This window comes from Antrostomus carolinensis, unplaced genomic scaffold (genome assembly GCF_000700745.2).
Source record: "Antrostomus carolinensis isolate BGI_N321 unplaced genomic scaffold, ASM70074v2 scaffold8992, whole genome shotgun sequence".
NCBI classification, from domain to species: Eukaryota; Metazoa; Chordata; class Aves; order Caprimulgiformes; family Caprimulgidae; genus Antrostomus; species Antrostomus carolinensis.
In genome coordinates this window covers 25,996-48,786 of record NW_010301621.1, presented here as the reverse complement: position 1 = coordinate 48,786, position 22,791 = coordinate 25,996, and the positions used below count along the sequence as shown (strand labels likewise).

Below are 22,791 nucleotides of genomic sequence, written 5' to 3'. Positions count from 1 at the left end.
TTATTTACAATATAGAGTATTATTATTTCAGGGTTACCATCATCTGCCAGGTCATCCCAATGGTGCTATAGTTAATTGCAGAGATAAGGGGGAAGGGAGCAGGGAATCACCTCTATATAGCATGTACCTATTGCTTCTCCCTGCCATCATGTCAACATTTCCACAGTACCTGCCTTGTTTCTAAGTACCAATAACCTTCATTCATTGAAGGAAAAAAAAAAAGGGGGGGGGTGAAATAAGGCTTTTGCAGCCCAAAATAGAAGGTACTGATATTATCTCAAGCTTAATCAAAGTTCTTTACTTTTAAGAACTAGTCCTTTAGTAATCAAACAATTTAAATTGGTTAATTAGTTCATAATGCAATTTAGAGAAAAACCACTCTTAAAGGACTCTAGTATGTGTCTAGTTAAGCAACTGGATAAACATAGGCACAGTAGAGTTCAGCTTCCAACAATCTGCAATGATTTAAACAGCTACCCCAGGGAGCACTGCTCTTAAGTCAGCTTTAGGTCAGGCTGAGCTTCTAAGACATGGCATATCTCAGCATCACACAACAATTCACCCAAGTTCCAAACATCCACCTGTGCTGGGAACTGCACATCCCTGAAGCACATCACTTAGCTTTTTTTTTTTTCCCCTCTCCCTCTCTCTGTTTTTATTTAAGAGATTGTTGCTCACCTTGAACATTTGCAGAATGCTCTGCAGCAGGTCTTTGAACTGACAAGTATATTTTTTAATACATTTTATATTGTTATGAAGAACTGTATATTACTCAAAAAATTAAGGAGGTGGTAATTTACAGTTTTAAGGCCCTCACCCCATTTATTAAGTATCCTACTTAATGTATATATATATTTAATTGTATTTAATTTAATATGTATATTATTATGGAATATGTGTATTAATATGTGATATTAATTTTAAATGTATAATTAATAAATTTAAGCAGATATTAAAGTTGTTTTTTGACATGAGACAAAACACAGCATTAAGGCCAGTTGGGCAAGTTCTTGCTTCCTGCATGTGTGTGTGGTTTGGCTTCTTTATATTGCTCCACTGTAAACCAAAGTCAGCATGAAATTCAAGCAGGAAATCAAGAACATCCTTCTCACATTCTGAGACAACAATGTTCGTAATGCAACTAGAGGAGTTTGAGGAAGTGCCCAAATTTATTCGAGTCCTTTTATCTGCTCAAATTATCTCAGTAAAAGTTTTTTTTAAAAAAACCCAACATTTAAAATGCAAATGCATATTATGTCACCATCTCCCAGAACAACAAAAACCAAAGACAAACCCTGTAACCTTTTGGGTGAAGAGTTCACACATTTCACACTATGTTTCTGAATGCAGCTCAGGCAAGGAGCACAGTATTAGGGCCTTAAGCAAAGCTTTTCGATTAAGCTTGATCCAAAATGAGGACGGCCTTACCTCCATCCTTACTGCTATCCCTGCATGGGTGTGAGTGAGGCAGAGAGGCAGCATGCCTCCCACTGCAGCCAGCTATCAGTTATGAAGTTGCTGTGTCCATGCAAAGGCTACAAGCACAGAGACCTTAGGAGGTCCTGTCCTCCTTCCTGAAGGACCTCACCCAACTACACAGCCTCTAGACACAGGGCAAGAGATGCAAGATCTGCACCCTGAGATGGTACACTTCAGCCTCCTTCTCTTTGGTCTTGTGGACCAACTCTCCATTGCCTGCTGCTCCCATACAGCTCTAACTTTACACTTAAGGAGAGGTGTAAATAAAAAGCAGGGATGTTTTTCAAGACCTTTTTATTTTGGGAAAAGAAAAAAAAATCTTCAGTAAGTAAGTGGAACCTAACTTTCTGAATTTTGAGAGAGCATTTTGTAGTTGCAAGCACATATGATCCTGTTGGAGGAGAAGAGAAAAGGGGAAGGGTTTCTACCACAAGGCTAAGAGGTTTTATTTCTTGGTTTTACGTATCTATAAAATCAAATTACAGGCATCGAGGGACATTTATTTCAATGTTAAATACCTTATGTTAAGATGTCAATTAAAGTTTTCCTGAAGAGGAAAGTTCCTCAGCAAAAAAGGAAAGCATTAAGAACGAGTATACCGTTCCCCAGAGGACAGAATATAAAACAACCTGTCAAGTAATCAAAGATAACCAAAGAGAATGTGTTAACTCCCTGATGTTTTTTTCTGTTCGGCATCAGGTGAATGCAAGCTCTTTTTTACCACCTGACAGAGCCCTGTTCTATTAATTCCCTGCTTCTCTCTTTCCATACCACTTTTATCAGCACTAAAAAGCTTCACAAACTGGTGGCTGACAAAGACATACACTGACTGTGCATTATTTTAAGGACAACACCAACTCCAACTCCAACCAGCCAGCAGAAGCTGTCAAGCAGCCACGCCACTTAAAAACACAGCTATGCTTTGAAACATATTGAACTGTTAATGAAAATTAAGCTGAATTCAGCACTAGCAGTCTGTATTTCTTACATGCTGGTAAGGGAGAGCCATGGCATTCGGTCTGATGCATCTATAAGTGAGGATTGTTTATCTTTTATTCATAAGAGAAGGCAACAGGAAAATTCCATGACTTCAAATAACTGTTCCAAATCAAACTTTTCGTATTTTGACTGAAAATACACAATGTGATACAAGATACTTGTAGAACCTGGAAACAGTAGTAATGTAGAAGTCAGAATTGCACCCTACACCAATAAGACACCTAATGCACATTTAAAATAACAACTGCTCCAAGTAGAAGACTTCAACTACACAGATACTAGTACTTTAAAAAGTTAGAGCTCTGCTCTACCAAGAGCTCCCCTGAATTACTTTAAAAACAAACAAAAAACCCACACCATGAACAAGAACTGCTGAAGACACTAGGGTCTGTCTAGTTTTTTTTAAAAAACTAAACCAAACAAAAAAAGCCCAAAACCACAAAACACCAAAATCACCCACAGGTAAAGCAAAAGAAAAATCCCAAACACCAAGGCCATCATGCACTGTAAAAGACCTGTAATTAAGGTCTAACTTCCACTCTCACGTCAACAAATTAAAGTGAATGGAGAAAATCTGGCCTAGGAAATGCAAATGACATTTTGTTCAGACTATGCAGTCAGAAGTACTTCTCTGAAGCTCAACTTGTTGCAACATGTTTTTAACATAACTCCCTCAAATTAGTCTTAAGAAAGAATGTTTTGGAATACAATGCATAAAGAGGAAAAAAAAAAAAAAAAAAAAGCAAAGTTCTTTGCTCTAGGTGTTCAAAATCACATAGACAGCCTTCCAAGCTGTTTTTAAAAGCAGTTTAAAGACAGCCTAAGTTTTGACTGCTTACCTTTTTTCCTCCTGTTACAAATTGCTTGAAGTGGGATCTTACAAAATGAGGATGAACAGCAACAATCTGAGGGGGACGGATGGAGAAGGAGGAAAAAAAAAAAAAATAGTAAGAGTTTACAGGGAGCACCACATGACTTTTGAGAGTAGACAACCCTTTCCCAGGTATCAAGTATTATAGCTCAGCTCTTTCTCTGAAGTAGAGCCTAGTTGTTTCAGACATCTCAGTTGGTGTTTCCTAGAAAAGAAGATAATTCTCCATTTTATATGGCATATGACAAGACACTGATGGCCACCTTACACCAAACAACTACTTTTTTTTGCCCAGCAGGGAGCAGGATTAGGACCATGCAGCACAGGACTGTCACAAGCAAGGGTTACCCCAAGAAAATCTTGTTTGGGGCCTGCCTAGAGGGCACACACACTTCAGCGTTGTTGCAGGACCACCTCGTGTAGCATCAACACACTTTAAACAACCTCTTTGCCTCACGTGGTACACGTTAAGTGTGGGAGATCCAGCTCTAAGAGTGGTAATGCCCTAGGTGGCAAGTGAGTCACATCTGATGTGTGTAAAAACTTAATGACCTCATTCCTTTTTTCCTCCCTCAAAGCAGCTGCAATATGGAAGATCCCAAATGCAATCCTTTGGCCACACCAACCTTCCTCCTGCAAGAAACATTCTTATTAAAAGAAGCTAGAACTTCCCATACACCTATGAGAGGTGCTTCTTCAACAGCCAGGCAGCCACATGTCTCTCAAGCAGAGTTTAACTGAAGTTTTCCCTTCAGACAGGGAACATCAGCATCACCTTATCCTGAGGTAGGTTTTAATGACTATGAATTGGTTGCAAAATATTGACCTCACAGTTAGCAGAACCCTCAGAATTTGTATCACAGATCTACAAAGAAAGAAATACATCGAGACACGTAACAGCTGAAACAGGACAATTTCTCTTTCACTTTGCCTTTTGTATTTGAAAAACTCAATAATACTTCTTAAAAAACCAAGATCGGCTTTCTCCCTCCCTAACCAGATCAAACGCTTTTATATTGAGATAGATAACTATTTTCTAGTGACTTGAATAACATTACAAGGAAGTGGTATTCCTCTCTCATTTAGATTCAATGTGACCTTTCTGTTATTAAAGACAACAACAACACAATTACTAAAGATTAAAACAAGCACTTACTTTAATAGGACAGTCAAACGTTTCATGAAACTCTTCTGCTGAATACAATCCAAACACCTGCACCTAAAGAAGTACAGTAAAAAACCCAAAATATTTACTGAAAAAACACTTGGCAATTAAAGGTGAATATAAATCATAAGAACTAGAAGATTAATTTGAATGCTAACAGTTACATCTTTTTACCTAAAGAAAAAAAATCATATCTAACAATTCAGAGTTAATTGAGACATCCTGGGCTTCTATATTATGGTGTATCTCAAAATATTTGCAGCAAAAGTACTTATTTGAATCTTTTTCCTTTTCTTTTTTTTTTTTTTTGTTATAAATGCAGCAAAAACTACAAGTTCCTTTTGCTTTAGGCTGATCAAATCTGTTTAACAGATACTGATCTAAGTAAGGTAAGAGCAACATAATAACATTCAGGGGAAGATAATTTAAAAACCTCTTCCTTTCTGAGAAAAAACTGTAGGATTTTTCCCCTTCAAGCAATACAGAGTTTACATAAGAAAAAGGTTTGCAACAATAAAGCAAAACCAGCCTGAAAACCATGTCCCATATATTTCTTGGCATCCTCTCCTCATCCCAAGCGCATTCAGCGCTATTTTGTTTTATTCCATGACCAGTGGAAATGTCTTTCTCTGAAGATTCCTCCCTTCATCTATGTCGGTATCTCAGTAACTATGTCTCAGAATATCTATCAGAATTAATTCATCTGAAGAAGGCTCAACATTTAAAAAAAACACATAAAATAAAAAAAACAAAACTAAAGTATGTTTCTACTAGCAAGAAAATTAATATTTAAATGTTTTCTTCTCTTTACTTACAGAAAAGGTGCAGAGGTATCAAATATTAAGAAATATTATGAGAGTTAGATGCTATGACTACTGAATAGAGTTTTTCAAGCTTTTTGTGCGTACAACTCTTTTGGGCTCACGTCTCTTCATCTAACATACAACATGCCCTTTCCAGATTCTCAGATGAGACAGTTGACAACTCAGTTCCTTCAGAATTTAGGAGTAAAATAGGGCTGAAAACTTACAGCTAGGAATTAGTAATTGATTTACTAATTATGATTTCCACAAAGAACAATAACTGGTTTGATTTTCATTATGATTTTAAGAGGTTTCCACCCACTGTCAGAAGCTGTTGGAACAAAATCACCCCAGGAGGGATGGACACTGCTGGTGGGAGAAGGGAGAAAAAAGAGCATCCCATGGGGCGATCAGTGGAAAACTGTATCTGACAGCAAATCTACTTTAGAAGGTTCTCAGACAGGTTTGGTCATTCATCCTTATTTTCTGGAAAAGGTTATCCCTTCAGTAACTCTGTTCTGCATGTTCAACGAGTTGGACTCAAAGATTTAGGAGATCTTTTAACCTTATTTCTCTCTCGCGCTGCCCATGCCCATCATGTATCCTTCAAGAGGAAACCCAAAAAATAATAGTAACAGAAAATGAAAACCTACTAGACAAAGATTTGCGGAACAAAGTCAGTAAATACCAGTAATGGGCTACAAAAAGTGAGGCTTAACGGCTCTAAAGATCAGTTCAGAGGACAAGGACCCCCAAAATGCCTGCAGATAGTCAAGGAGAGAGAGTAAAAAAAAATTAGACTTCAGGCAAACTACAAGAGGAACTAAGCCATCAGTGAAGAACTAAGCCATCCTCAGAGTGGCTCAAAGTTCAGCAGTCTCAGTGAAGTTAAAAACATCTCAAAACACCTCATCTCCCTTTTCAAGCTTGTCTCCTGGATACGTCTCCTAAGCAGCATTATCAGCTCTGTCCATTACTCATTAGCAAATATCCTGTCTCTAACAATACACTTCAAAAATACTGCTGCATGCACTGTGTGGGGCTGAGCTACTGCTCCAAAGGATTGGAAAATCAATATCTGAAGACAGTGAGATGCATCACAAAGCTGTGATTATGTAAGCCAACCAAAGGGTTTTATTTGAGTTGGGCCTGCCTGCAAACCAAGAAAACCTTCGGGCTGATGTCTAGAGGATTTTGTTTTCTGGGTTTTTGTTTTCATCAGTTGGCACAGCATATCCAATGCAACACACTAAACAAAGTAAGAAACAGAAGCAAGAGAAAAGAGAAGAAAAAACAACAAAAAGTATAAACATGGTTAAAACACAACACTAAATTCCATGGATGGAAAACCCTCAAAAATGACAATACACTCCTCTCAAATTAAAACTAATAAATCAAAATTAACATTAGCAACAGTGCCTTCAACATTTTATAATACTTCATTGAATACAGCAACATGATATTCCTTTCAAGAGTATGAAAACAAAATGGAGCCAGTTAACTAAAGAGGAAAAAACAACTCAGCATAAAATACATGTTATCATGTTTACTCTAGGGACACCATATAACAGTTTATTACTTCTTAATGCCTTTTATTCTTCAGATAGAAAGTGATTCTTTTGATATTACAAACCTATATCGGATTTATCTATTTCTACTTTTTGTCTCCACTCAGCTCATATTTTTAGGTAGCTGGAAAAAGGATTTTTTGGAAGAAGCAGCCAGCCTTCAGTGATCAAAAGGCAGGAAAACAAACACATTTTACCTACAAGCCACATTTCTTGAAAAATGATCAGTGTCATACTTTATGAACTTCTTAACATAAGTGTTGTTACAGGCATTAAACATGACATTAAAACATGTAAGCACATGGGTTTTCAATATAATTTATATTTCTTCATATTAAAAAATTTACAAGCCAATAAGGGTGCAAATTATATTATTTTTATGTAACAACATAAGAGAGTTTTAGCAAAATTGGGAGTCAGAGCCAGGTTTTTCAAGGCAGCATATAACTAGGCAAAAAACTAACCTAAAAAAACTCCACAATTCTGAAGCTGCAAGCCTGCTTCCCCTTCTATTGATTCCAGCACCAAGATTATCCTCTTATACCCTAGTATTTAAACACCTAGACATTTTCCCCAGCCAGTGGCCAGACTAGGGTGGTGGTGTTGGTGGTTTCAGTTTCTGTTCCTCTCCATGCCAGTGGTGACCAGCTGCAGCTGAGTCCCCGGCAAGGAAGATCTTGAAAGAACCAAACATCGTCACTTTAGGACAAGAGGAAATGGCCTCAAGTTGCACCAAGGGCAGTTGAGGAAGAATTTCTTTGCTGAAAGGGTTCTGAGGCATTGGAAGGGGTTGCCCAGGGCAGTGGTGGAGTCCCCATCCCTGGAGAGATTGAAGAGTTGTGTAGACCTAGTGCTGAGGGACATGGGTTAGTCGGGGACTTGTCAGTGTTGAGTTAACGATTGGACTCAATGATCTTAAAGGTCTTTTCCAATCTGGGTAATTCTGGGATTCTGTGCAGTACAAAGAAGCTGCAAGTGGGTCCCAAAGCATTTATTGGCCATGTACGACATACAGGTGCCAGGTCTGGATGCTGCTTGAAGAAGAGGGTTAGAAAATTGCATTTTGCTGCTATGCCCCCCCTCCAAGTCAACATAGCTAGTCCAAATCTAGTTTGAAAAGGAAGAAAAAAGTAGTAAAGTAAAATACATCAGACAGCAGAACAGATAGGAGGAAGGGGGTTCTCATCATAAGGTCTTCCTGAAAGAAAATAAATGGTTTTCATCTCCCTCATATTGGATCCACTCTGCTACAGGAAAATGCACTCCCTGCCTATTGCAAAAATCTTTTGCAGCAGTCTAGAGGACAAACCTCCATTAATTGGTAGAAAACATTTGCATCAACCAGCTGGCTCTAATTTCACAGGTCTTATTCCCCTTTTTTGTTTAAAGCTGATCTAAAAAAACTAAGCTGTTTCACCTTTTCTTTCTTTAAAAAAAGGATTTCACTATTTTTACTTATTTGAGTTAATGATTACTTTGCAACCACTTGTATAAGTGTTTAACTTCTGATAACACAAACACTCCTCCTGTAGTAAGGAAAGAGCTACATGGAGTGTAAAGTTACTCCAGAACCTAAGACTGCTGCATTATCTGGCCAGGAATTTCTGCCATTTTCTTACACAGTAGCACAACATACAAGTATGTGTTTTCACCCATTTAAGGGGTTGATTCTTCCACAGAGACACACCTTTCTGGGTCAAGTGGAAAGTCTAACTTAAAACAACCAGATCTTTCAAAACTCCAAATGAGCTTTTCAGTGTAGAATATGAGGAAGCACCAACATCCCTGGATGCTGCAAACACAAGTGTGGTGAATATGGTACTTGTGATACTCCACCTCTGTGTCAAAAAAATGACCAGGATTAGCCCTGGCTCGGGGACCAGAGTTTAGACTGCCTTGTATAGGATGTAATGTCACCTATGGGATCCACAACAGCTACTTCACTCAGTGAAGACAGATTCACTATTTAAAGCAGTGGAGTCTTTTCAAATACAGTCATACCAGAGTAGGGATTATGGATTTTTGAATATTTCTGAATTCAAACACATATTTTTAATACTAATTTAATACATGAAAAATGTGTGTGGCTTGCAGTCTCACCCCAACATATGTATGTTGAGTCAGTAACCCACAGTTAACCTGAGGAGCCCTGACAGCAAGTGCTTGCTTCCCCCCCACCATTCAAAACACCCAAACCAACAATGCTAGCTCAACATTTTTATTACCTTGCACAATTACTGACCCTTCCCTTATCTTGCTTAGACAATTAGGACACTCTTGCTGTGTTTCTCACAGGCTGTAAAATTCTACAATCCACTTTGATAGGCACTAGTATCCCAATTACTGTGTCAAGATACTGACATCAAGATATCTCTGAGAAACAAAAGGCTTGGATACATAAACCAGCTGCCTGCCTGTTCAGGAAAAAAAAAAAAGCCACCTATTTGGAAGGCAAAAACTCAAGTCTAAAGGAGTTGTTTCCCCATTTTGCCTACTGCAAAATCCAATTTTAGTTTTAATTTATAGAACTTCTACTGATTGGGATGCATCCATTAGGATCACCAACATTCCTCCTCCACCTGCCCCAAGTCTACTCTGTAGGGAATGTTCTCCTCCGTAAGTTAGATGGAAACTGAGAAATTAGTTAAATGATTTTTAATGCACTGCATTTGTATGTGAGCATTATATTAAAGAAGAAGCTTAAATACAACCTGTGCATTCGAATTTTATCATTGCAAACCAACATTAGAAAAGACTGCCATCGACTTAAAAACAAAAAAGACATTCTTATAAGTGGAAAATCAATCACCAAACCCACTAAATGTCACGGCTCAACATTCCAGAGAAGCACTGATAATTGTTAGTTATACACTGCACAAATGATAGATGTCCTCAGTCAAGGAAGTAGGTGCCAGTTTTTTAGGAAACTGTACATATATTGATTTTACATTTATTTAATGTGGCTGTTGTAAGACACTTTATTCTTCTGATAAACTATGATTGCTTATCAAAAGATTCTATAATTCAAGAGAAACATTCATAACGTGTGTGAAAATGAAAACCACCAGCCTACAGAAATCATGCCCACAAAATCCAATTTTGTGGATTTATAGCAGAAAGGCATTAAACTACTGTCTTGCAGGAACAGCAGAGTAGTCACTGAAGTATAACTGGCACAGCAGTAATGATTAAGGTGACATGTCCTCCTGCCACAGCTGTTAATCAGCTTAATACCAGTTACATTATTGACATTCTTGTAATTACTTTTCCTACAGTACATTTGTGCAAAATATATTTGCCTTTAATTTTGAGAATTCAAAGGTGAGTCCAGTTCTCAAAATGGATGGTCAAAGTGGTGGTGCTAAATGCAGGAATTAACTCCACTGGTATGACAATTATCTCAAGCGTAAAACTGAGGACTTCCTGCTACCTCATTAAATACGTAAATGGGTTTGTTGTACCTTGCCATCTTCTGAGCAAACACCCATGTGTTCTCCACTTTCATCCAGGCTGATCTGATTTATCTTCACTGGGCTCTAGAGAAAGGAAAGAAAGAAATAAAGAATACTTTTAAAAGTTACATCACCAATCACATGCTTTAACACCTCCAATGCTTCCTGAGATTTGTGTGTTGAGGGTTGTGTAATGTTTAGGTGCACGAATCAAAAAACCAAACCCCACAGAACAGGTATTTCTACAACAATGCCAAAAGACAGCCTTCTTTCCAGCCTTTTGCCTAACCCAGAAATTTGACTTTTTTTGTATATCACATATCCTGCTATCAAAAAATCAGCATAAAACACACTGACCACATAGGCATCAAAGTAACTGAAAATTCTTCTGGTTTGGTCTGGTAATTATTAAAACGAAATAGGACACTCCAAAAGAGCTGACAGCTGAATTCTGCAGTCCACATTGTTCCCATATTGCTGGCAAATAGCTTTGATAAATTTTGATACTCAAAAAAATTAAGTGAAGGAGGTAGGCAAGGTAGCCTGTGTAAGTTATCTCCACATAAAAGGTGAAGATGAGGAGCAGGATGATGGAATTTATTTATCACACTGCAGTTAGGAAGCCACATGGAACACTTTGGAGGAGAAATGTGTGATTGCACTCAGGTAACCAAACAATGCCTTGAGTTTGTATATGAGGAGAGGGAAAACCTCTCCTCATATACACATAGAATACTATAGGAAAAGGCAACTTCAATATTTGCATTTTTTTCCACATCAAAATTGCACACAATACTTCAGAATTTTAATTACTAAGAAGAATATTAACTCTATCCTAGCAAAACCAGGACAGTATGTTACAAATAAATTTGGTAATACAGTATTTCATGACTCTATACAACTGGCAGCTTGTTACAAGCCTTCTGCATGCTCAACACTTCTATCAGTTGCTTTTAACTTTTACTTTCTCCAACTCTTTTTCCTGTGGTCTGCAGTACACACAGACGACAATTGGGAAGACAAATTCAACTAAAAGCAGATGGGCTCACTTACACAAGCCTCCAGCTAAGTTCCAAAAGGAGACACTATTCTGTATGATGTACACAAGGCAAATGCAGAGTAAGTTTTTTTTCAGCACTCAAGTTGATTTGGCAGTATTTGCTACTAGCCTGTTCACTGACTTCACCAGTCAGAACTAACCATGGAGCTCAGAAAGTAATGATAGACCATGAACTTAAAACCAGTCAAGTCTGAATATTAAATGCATTTTAAAATAATGCCAGGATCTTCTTGTTCAGAGCTAAGTAACAGTCAAGCCTACCATTCCTAGAACTACATACCACTGGAAAGCTGTTTAAGATTTGTATTTACAGCTATCCAGGAAATCAGAAATAAAAGACCACAGATAAAATTTGTACATGTGTTATCTAAATCAAAGTGTTTCTTCTAGAATCATCTCCAATTCATCTTTTCATATCAATAATGTTTAAAATGTACTGCTGTGCCAGTCAGTAAAGTTACTTACCATTTCAAATTTAGTTACGTTTATATCCTGTCAACACCCTGTGGACAATTTTGGTATTGTGAAAAAGAGGAGTACAGATAATTTTGTAGGTTACCCTCCCTTACCTAGCCTCTATTTTTATTAAACATTATCAAATCACACATGGAGTTACAATTGTCTTTCCCTTGTGGTTTTTTTTCAACCTTATTACAGCTAACCCACTGAAGACTTTCATTTGCCTGGCAAAAGAAAATAGATTTTGGTTTTTACAGTACAGAGGATAAAAGCCCTTCCTGCAACATCCACCTTTACAGGTCAATAAAAGATGAAGAATCACTCAAGGTTAGAGTGTGTCATGGTTTAGCCCAAACTGGCAGGTAGGACCACACGGCCACTCACTCACTCCTGCTCTGCCAGTGGGATGGCGAGGAGAAAATGTAACAAAGGTTCATGGGTCGAGACATGGACAGGGAAGGATCACTCACCAATTATGGTCACAGGCAAAACAGACTCAACTTGGGGAAAAAAAAATCAATTTAATTTGTTACTAATCAAATCAGAGTAGGATAGTGAGACATAAAGCTTTGCCTTTGTCCAAGTTGGAGCCAGGAAAGCTTCTAGAGGCTTCTTACTGGGGCCACCCCTGTAGTCCCTCTCCCACTACAAAAGCCCCACAAACCCAACACAGAGAGGATACAAGTAGTCAGTAACTCATCACAATCTGGAGGACAGATCATTCAATACACTTGGATCCAGAAAATGCTCTGGGGTTTGGTCAGTTGACTGTTTTAAAGGTATTTTAAATAAGTGAAAAAAAACCCAAAAAACCTGTCCAAATTTACAGGCATCATATTTTAAAAATAAATAATAAAAAAAATAAGAATTAGAACAGCAATCTGAGGTCAAAGTGTCAATCTAAAAATTAGGAACATGTCTTCCATGAAACATTACTCAACTAATAGATGATCTAATCTTAAACCTCATGTCATAAAAACACAGGCAGATGCATGTAAAATATTAAGGAAATTACTAATAATTACTTAATTAGCACTACATTGGGTAATTTTTTTTAGCCTAATCAGGACCCCTATCTTTATGCCAAGCAATGAAAACCACACAAGTTCTTTGTGGTCACAATGATACTTCCAGTACTGTATAAATAATAGTAACACATGTAGTATTTCTAAAGCAACATAATTCAAATCTGGCAAGAAGGAGGATCCTGTTAGTTAGACAAGGAAATACACTGAAATTATTAACCTGGGAAGAGCTTCAGAATTTCATAAAGTCTGGAAGTTCTGGCAAAGAAGGAAGAAACACCTTCAGCTGAATTTCCATTAGCTGCAGTTTTCTTTCTGATGGAGACATGTTTGGAATTCTGGACAACATAAGTAAGTTTGACTGTTCAAAATCAATAATGTCAAGCTGACACTATGGAACGAAAAAATGTTACCTTAATGGAAGAAAGAAAATTTTAGGGAGAGGGAGAAAAAGCTAACAGACACCTTGCACATAAAGATCTAAATGCAGGCTTTTGCAAAATCCTGTATTTAAAGGAAAGAAAAATCAAGTATCTACCAATAAATGTACCTCGTGATAATCAATTACCTAATGTAAAATGCTTGAAATAAATGCACTTAGTATGGATTATGTCAGCTCTTCAATTAGGAGTAAATTCACGGCCACTCAGGAAGCTTCTTTTAATTGTGTTCTTTGTGGCAACTTCTTCTCCCCTGACACTCATCATCAACCCACCTTATTCTATCAGTCCCCCAACGGTGAACCTGAGAAATCAATCTGCTAATGTATAATTTGTAAAGCTTCTCTGACTAACAAATGGATAATTGATTCTTTCACAAATGCTGCATCCCCATGGATATGAAGTGGATGAACAAGAAACATAAGACTGGATTTCACTCCAATTCTGTGAGAAATGCAATATTTATAAGCTAAGAATCTAAACGTTTTAATAGTTGCCTGTGACTTCATGCCTTTTAGCCATGGTTAGCAGGCAAGCAACACACGCATTAGGAGTGTGAAAAGCAAAGCAGTGTTCGATCATACTTACAGCAAAGCTCATTTTACTTCGAGAGGTTCCCATCGCTAATACAACCCCCTTAAGTCACGTTTTCACCCATTCTTTAAAAAGAATTTCCAGAAACTTTTCCCAAATTAACCCCATCGTTTTTATTTATCTGTCTATACACACATGTAAGCATATCCAAAGAAGAAAAACACCCATAGGTCTTTTCTGCTACATTAATATCCATCTGGATCTACATAACCACGATGTAGCTGCTCTCCATACTAAGGCAAATTGTATCTATGCAGTTTGAACTGTAAAACTGAATAAATAAATAAATTTGTCTCGTATAAGTGCCTATTTTTCATTTATTCATGTTTCCATCTGCACGACATCGCACATAAACAAGCATGTAAAACTCCAATGTACAGCAATATGACCAACCAACCTACTGCATAAAATGTTAGCCCATAGAGCCTCTCAAAACACAAGCCTTGTTCTAGGTAAGATAAGGAATTTGCTTTGAATAGAGCCACAACTCTTCAGTTCTTACATCCATAAATTAGACGTTCTAGACACATCAACACCAATGAATTATAAGAAACAGACAACATCTTTAAGGCTATTGGGGCGGGGGGGGGAGAAAGCCTAGGCAAGTACTGAATACTCTGTTTCTCCAAGGGTACCTTTTCAATACAAAATTATAACTACAGTCCACCTAGAAGAAAGCCTAATTTACTTAACTTGTCAAAAAAAGGGAGTTCTACATTTCAGGGCCTTTTCATTTTGGGAAGTGATAGGAGGTGACAGCAAATAAACCAGACAGTGAGTGTGTCTTCAACTATTTTTATTTATTTTTTTTAAAAAAGGAAGGTGTGCAACAGCTAAGCACAAGTGTATTACACATTGCTTGTCCCATCTGTTTTGACTTCAGAACACTGGTACCCAGAGATGTCTTGTACTGAGGAATTACCTTGAAAAGGAAGAAAATGAACCCATGCATTTTTCTTGCCCCAGACACTGCAGTGTTGCACTGACTTATTTCCATTTTGTGTATTTGTAGAGTTTTACTGATAGAATAGAGGGGAAAAGCAACTCAGAAAAGCCAATTCTGATGCTGTATCATGGTTTACCTGTAACAAGGTAAAAGTACACACATACTTATGTGTTTATACACAGTCGAGAACGTAGTAAAACAAAGGTGCATATTGAAAAGGCAGCTTTAAAAATTACAGAATAAGCTGTTCATCGCTGCCTGCAGTAGAAGTAATATACTCTGAATTTACAACACTTAAATTTTCATTTGATGGAATTTACTAATATCCACACCAAAGAGGTTTTGTTCAACAATACTGGCAGGCAAATTCTGATAAGTAAGTGAAGATTCCTGCTCCAGTGCTTTTCCTATAACACTCTTGAATCTGTCATTCTCCAAATGAAAAATGGGAGATTATATTGGTTAGAAGAAAAGGGGCGGAGGGGGGAAGCTGGGGAGACTGACAAGGTCTGGGACACAGAACAATAACAATATTAACTTTTATTTTCTCTGCAGGGAGGTAGACCTTGCCTACAAAAAAGAAAGATCTCAAAAGCTTGTCTAAAACTAAGGGAATAAGAGGACAAGGAATCTCTCATATATAGTCTAAGAAAGTGAGAAAGACCAAAAAGCCTACAGTGATTTCAATATTTTCCACATCAGTGCATCCCTTAATCTTGTTTGTCAACTACAGGGACTAAGAAAAACAAATAAACAACGAACAAAAGAAAAAAACAAGGCAAAAAATTAACAAGGGATCTCCCTAAATCTGTAGCAATTGCTAGATAATCAGAATGCTTGTCTAGGAATGATGGAACTATTACTGAAAACAAATCTATATTGAAAGCCTACACGGCATCCTAGCAGAGTTTAAGCATTAGCTAATTCCTGACAGATCCAAAGTAGAATCTCTTTTCCATTAAAACACTGGTTTGTAAGGAGATATCCTTCTGGGAGATCTGTGCCATAGTAAACAAATTACTCCCATTTCCTCCTCTTCCCGGGTCCCCTTCGCCAGTCACTCTAAAGCTTCAGCAGTGGCAATTCCTAAGCCTGCCTCTACTTCTTTGTTGCCATCTGTGTAATAAAGCCATCTAAGAAGATGAAGCAATATTCCTGATCACACACCCATGAAGAGGGCTGAAGTACAGGTGGGAGGGCTGCAGAAGGGCTGCAGGCAATGACTACACAGATCTTCCTAGGAAGACCCAACACAGCATGGGAGAAGACTACACCAGGCCATCTGGAGGTTCACCTCACTGATTTCTCTAACTGCTTTCTTTTCAAAACAGCTCCCCAAGCACAATGAACTCAGGGAATTCATCACTGAGCATTAACTTTCCACACAGGCTACTGAATTATAAATTGGCCTTTGAAGAACAATCCCAAAAAAGGTATCTAAACCTCTGAGGATTAAACTTGCTACGGTGCTTTCACAGCTTGTTTCTAACAGAATACCATCACCACTAACATTAATGTAAGCAACAGGATTTTGTAGAATTTTGCCCCCCAAAGTAGTAAGTATGAGATTTTTCTCCATTTCTTGGTAAGTCACATTTCAGAGACATGACTGATGAGAGAGGCCAACCAGGTCATACAGTGCAAGTTCTCGTCAGGACAGGTTTTCTTTTTAGAGATTACATTTTATTGGTGCTTTGACCAAACAACATTTAAAGAAGCAAAGAGGTTCTTGGCTATTCTTCTCAGGAGTCATGCATTGTTGTGCCAACATCATTTCCAGGAAGGTTTCACAACAACCATGACACTCAACCCCCTCCCTGACCTAACACAGGACAGAGGACATGACCACATGGTGCCTAGCATGACCACTTCCATACATTCCATTATGTAGCCATTCTTTCCTCCACAACTACATATTTTTCTTCCATCTATCAGCTCCTGCAGTGAAAAACTCTACTGTACTAAGTATTTTTTCCAGTTATTTTAGCCTGTCAACCATTCTACTACAGACAATGATCCCAAGCCAATGACTACTGAAATCAGTGAAAGGATCTCTCACTGATGGAATCAGACAGAAGCAGAAATACTGTAAGGGAAGGAATTTCCTTTCCTGGCTGAAAATGTAGTTATATTCTTGGCATAGTTAAGTATTTCACTGTCTGATCAATGCTGAAGTTCAGCCAATAGCTAGAGCTAAAGTGCCATTCTCCATGTAAACATTCAGTGACCAGCACTAGTATAGACTGGCATAAGCCAGAGCTATAAGCAAGAACACATTTATTGCTTAGTGAAAGAATTGTATTCTCTTTGGACACTAACTCTGGAACTTCCTTCATTTGCAATCGTATCATCTGAGAAAGTCTCACAAACCCATCAGAGATACTCAACAATTATCAACATCGAGTGTCTGATTCTTGACAGGATCCTAAAAATATCTGCAAATCAAAGATGGGGAGAGAGAAAGCACTCACACAAGTAGAAACCATGGATCGTGAAGTGCCCTGTAACTTACTGTAAGCAGCACACCACATGCCACATCCTCGCAGTGACAGTAAGATAGTGGAAGCTAAATGTGAAGATGAACTGATCCTGTGCAACTTCCTCAATGCATTTACATACAAAGAGGCTCTGTTTCAATACCAGCTACATATCGACATGATTGTTTATAATAAACTTCAATTAAATCAAATTAAAAAAGCAAACAGCTTCATTCATTCATTCCTCCATCTTTACACCACTCACATTTCACAGCTCCTACCTGCAAAACTGCCAAAACCTGCAGCAACTACAAACCTCAACTAGCAGCCAGTTCAGTGCTACAGTGGTGAACCTTCCAACACCAAAATACTGATTTCTGACATGTCTTATACTTTTATTTCTCTGTGTCACAGGACATTGAGTGAAACTAGTTTCCCCAGCAGCACAACAGCTCAAAAGTAGCTACTTTTGTGTCAGCAGCCACTCTGAGGGTATTAACACCCAATACTGGTCCAATCTGGACTGGTCATGTTTAGCATTCCATCAGGAGTGCAATAAACAACTGCTATACACGCTGTCATGTCTTTTAAAACAAATAAATCTCATCCTTCAGAAAGGAATCTTTATTAGATTTACAAAGTACATTATCAATAATATCTTACTCCCCCTATGGGGAAAAAAAATACTTAGTTTTGCCTTCATGTTTTGTTCATCATATTATGCCCCTGTTATGTCATTCTGTGTTTTTAATAGTCCTGCATTTTTATTGTTAATGGAAACAAAGGGCTGTAGCTCTATCATTAATGTCAACTTGTATAAAAAACATGGTCCCCCAGAACTCAGTTGCTTTGGACTTTCTAACTAGGAAAACATTTTTGAATGCAAATAATAATTTATTAATGCCAAAACTCTGAATAACTCTGACAAGCAAACTGCTATTATTTTGTATACGTGCACGCAAGTGCCTGCCTTCCACATAGAGGAAAATGCCATCCAGGTATAATATGCCATTTGAAAGGAAAACAGCTCAAGGAATCATCAGTATACTAGCTCCTTAGGAATCAAACCTTTCCAAACCCCCCCTATGCTTTTAAAGGTTGTTAGGGTTCTAAAAACACACATCTGTTATCAGTTTTTTTAATGAAAAGACTTCATCAGTTCTACCTGAAAGTAGCTGTTTCATTGCTGCTAATGAAAACCCTACAGCAGCTTGGCCCAACGGTCCAGCTCTGTATCAAAGAGCACTTAGGGAGGGTACAAAACACAAGTGGCACAATACATTTGAGAGATGACTGGATAAAGGAAGCAGTGAATCACTGAGCATATATCTTGTGTCAGTCAACTTCACCTGGTCAAACTAGCAAGTTCCCAGTAGGGCTGGGACATCCCCAGTGCTGAGAATCTGTGGTTCCTCCAATACCAACCAATAGTCAAAGCCAGAACAACCTAGCAGCATCTAGTCTTTCTCGTCAGAGACTAAGTCTCTGGAAGGCACCAAAAAGTATGTTCTTTATTTAACAGTTGTTTGATATTTGTCAGGAGTCTTTTGAGGCTTTCCTTTAAGAGTAAATTACACTCTAGAAAAGTAATCTTTTGCTTAAATCAGAGATGGAAAAAAAATATTATTGTGCATGGTTAATACGTCTTTGAAATTAGAAACTATGTTTCTGTGTTTCTTCAAAGCAAATCAATTCTGTTGCCTAATATTGTTGTCAAATTACTGTGCACAGGGCAATTTTTTAGAGAAAGGGTTAGTAATAGTTGCAAACACAAATTACATTTTCTAAATAAACACAAAGTGTAGTATGCATTCAAACAGCAAATGTTACCAAACATGGATAGTTAAAGAGTTAGAAGGGAAAAAAAAATAAATTGTTTTGATGATTTCGATGTTTCTGCATAATGTCACAAATAATTTTGTTCAAAAATGTTTGAAAATGCCACATGTAAATTCAGTTAGGAGAATTACAGTGAGGTCCTCTACTTGATCTTTCACAAAAATAGACTCAGAGTTCCTACAAACCTTGACAAAAAAAATCAAAAACAAAACCATTGGAAACTTTGCCCTTTCACTGACCAACAATGCTGTATTGAATACGGTAGTAGTAATGTCCTTCATGTTTAGCATTCTTCCATAATCAGATATTTTCCCCTCTAGAATTTTTCAGATTTCAGGTTTTTTTTGGAGAAAACACAGAGAACATGATAGGATCCTACCAGGTCAAGAGAAACTGAACTATTTGTTATGTCCAGATGACTGTGACAAAGAAGCATTCAGTCATAATCCTCTACCTCATTAAGAGGTGACATTAACAAACTCTTACTGAAATCAGTGACGTTAAAGAGGGCTGCTCAGGTACCTTAAACATAACACCTTTAGAGCTGGTCATGAAATGCAACTGGCAGACAACAGGACATACACTCCATAGAAAAGTGATTGATACTGGAGAACAAAAAGTAAACTTCTTCCTGTGCTTCGAAATCAAAAAAATGGAGGAAAACCAATATGCATTTGGAGAGTAATGAAGGTGAAGAAATCTTTCAGTCTAAGGATGGGGCTGACATCCTGCTCAACAGAAGGTACATGGCCAATATAGCTGCTAATAAAAAGTTCAAAAGAGAAGGAAAAAACAATTGCAGCCCCAGAAACAGATGAAGTACCTAGGCTTTATATTTTAAATTAAATTTAATTACAGCATACATGTTGCTGTTTGTGACTGCACAAGCACACATTTGACTTATACGAGCTAAAAGCATTCCAGAAATAAATGGCTGGACCATACAAGACCTTCTGTAGCTGAATCCATATTCCAAGCTAAACTTTTTACCTTATTCTATAGAGTTAGTGCAAGCTACGAGCTTGAAAGAAGAGCTGAAAGAAATGGTGTGCTGGTTTTGGCTGGGGTAGAGTTAATTTTCATCATTAGCAAGTATGGGTCTAAGTTTTGGATTTGTGCTGAAAGCATTGTTGATAACACAGGGATGTTTTCATTATTGGTTACACAGAGTCAAGGCATTTTCTGCTCCTCACCCCACCAGTGAGGAGGCTGGGGGTGCACAAGAATTTGGGAGGGGACACAGCTGGGACCACCTATGAGAATTTTTTTTGTTTCAGTCATGTCAGACAATTTTTTTCTAGATCTGTGGAATAATGCCCCCAACACCACAATTTTTGCCAGTCTAGGCAAGCTACCTCACTTCTCATCTAGTGACAGAGACCCAGGTACAGCATGATTCCTGCCAAGGAAGGGTCTTAATCTTCAATAGCTACACAACTCCCCACTGGAAACACTCCAGGTCACAGACAACCTAATAAGCACAGTACCAGAACAAACATAAGACATAATTTCCAAACCTTTATAACATCCAAAAAGCCAGACTCAAAAGGCCATCCGAGTTACTCCCACAACTACTGTAAAAACCTCTGGATTTCCAAATCATCTGCAGTTAAAATGGAAAGATGGGTAGAGAGAAGCAGAAGGGCTATTAAACTGGGTCTAGACATCCAAGTCTTAAGAACAACATCCCAAGAGACGACACTTTTCTGTTTTTTTCCACTGGGCAGGGCTAGGGGTTAACAAAGCATTTATGCTGTAGAACTGCATCACCCCTTTGGGTGGAAGGTCCCAGGGAGGGGAAGGAAGCCTTGTCTCCTGCACAGGCTCTTGCTCCTATCAAAACTCTAATTTTTACTTTGGTTTTTGGAGACTACATTTACAGCAGCATGCTTGGTTTTGTACAAAACACAGGATTTCAGCTTCAAATTTAACAGGCGCAGTGACACCCTGCAAATACTAATACACAGCTACCCAGATCTTTACTCTAAATTCTGTTGCTTCATTTCATTTCCCAACTAAGTCTTCTTTCATAGTCTGACAGTGACAACTAAAATGATGTAGTTAAAGTAATAAACAGGGAATTTTAAGTAGCCTGTCAAAATAAGTGACATTTATATCACCTTAGTCTTAAACTCTCATGTAGAGTTCCATTCAAAGTAACTTCATTATAAAATCAAATGCTAAAAGTTACCTTCCCCATTGAGAGATGCTGCATTATCTCTCACAGCAGTTAGTGGGCTCCGCGTTATTTCCAGTAACAGCATTTAGTGCTTAACAACAGCTGCTTCTTCATTAGGAAATATGCTTTTCTTGTTAGCAATTAAACTTTTTCAAAAGCTCATCAAGTCAACAGAAACCTCTGACATTTTGTTTGCACCCTGCTGAGGTATCAACAAAACCAAGAGGCCACTGACTTTCAAGCAAGCAACATACCTGCTCCAGAGGCTGGCCAGTGCTGGAACTTTTATAGATCCAAGGGCAACAGTCACAGAATCACAGGGAAAGGGCCCTAAAACCCCCTCCAGTCCCACCCCCCCTGCCATCAGCAGGGACCCCTTCCACTAGACCAGGTTGCTCAAAGCCTCATCCAGCCTGGCCCTAAACACTTCCAGGGAGGGATAATCCACAACTTCCTTGGGCAACCTGTTCCAGTGTCTGACCACCCTCACAGTGAAGAATTTCTTCCTAATATCTAATGTAAACCTCCCCTCTTCCAGTTTCAACCCATTTCCCCTAGTTTTGTCATTAACTGTGGAATGAACTCCCCTTTAATTTCTCAAGGTAGCAGAGATGACCTACTGATTTTAGATTTCTGCCACTCCAACTAAAACAAAATAAAGTCTAGTACTACACAATGTGAAACCATTTTTTTTTTTTTTTTAATTGTTAGGTCAGGAAAGAAATAAGTGGCAAAAAGAAACGCTGTGAGAATTCTACTTGAAGTTTGGCCTCTACTTGAAGTTTCATTCTTTCTGAAATTCCAGCAGTCTTGAATAGCTCCCAAACGTTGCATGCCAAAAGGACTTCAATTTCTTTGTGCTAATAGAAGCTTTAAAACACTGTTTACATTGTTTTCTAGGCTCATGTATCACCTCCAAAACACCTCTGATGCATTAAACATTTAAATCCCCCCTACTTGTAAAAGAGGCAACATTTCCACTTCTCAGAATATCTCTGGCACCAGCCAAGACTTCTTCCCATTTTTCCTTGAAGCTTGATGTTTATTAGAAGACCAGAATGGGGGCAGGTTTTCTTGCCCTTTGAAAGGTTTTTGATTTGTTACTTAACTAAACATGTTTGTACAGCTTTCTTCCTATCTACAAGTCCTTAATCCACAAGATGTCAGTTGAGGCAATAATTATATTAATAAATTGTAGACAGTCTAAAAAGAAAAGAAAGATGGAGAGGCATTTGGAATTAACATGCTGTGAATCAGTCCTGCATCATCCTTTGTCAGCGGCATTAGCAGGCTTTTTTTTCCCCTCTTCTTGTTGCCTTTTAGTAATAATTTTCAGTGCGTTTGACACATTTCATCTCACTCAATGCACTGAACCCTAATACAAGAGAACACCAGTTTGTCAAACATACGTTATTTGAGGATGCGTATCAGTTAA

General features: G+C 38.0%; 1 protein-coding gene across 4 annotated transcripts in view; it reads right to left on the bottom strand.

The window, feature by feature from the left end:
- VPS41 (VPS41 subunit of HOPS complex) overlaps positions 1–22,791 on the bottom strand; it is a 97,485-nt gene that overhangs the window by 52,563 nt on the left and 22,131 nt on the right. For 3 of the 4 annotated variants that reach the window (XM_010163532.1, XM_029083914.1, XM_029083913.1), the window contains exons 4-6: positions 10,347–10,421; positions 4,506–4,568; positions 3,318–3,383 (exon numbers count right to left, since the gene is read on the bottom strand). In XM_010163532.1, the coding sequence (XP_010161834.1) occupies positions 3,318–3,383; positions 4,506–4,568; positions 10,347–10,421 (204 nt within the window). The remainder of the gene's footprint in view (positions 1–3,317; positions 3,384–4,505; positions 4,569–10,346; positions 10,422–22,791) is intronic. The other variant, XM_010163534.1, reaches the window with a different exon arrangement.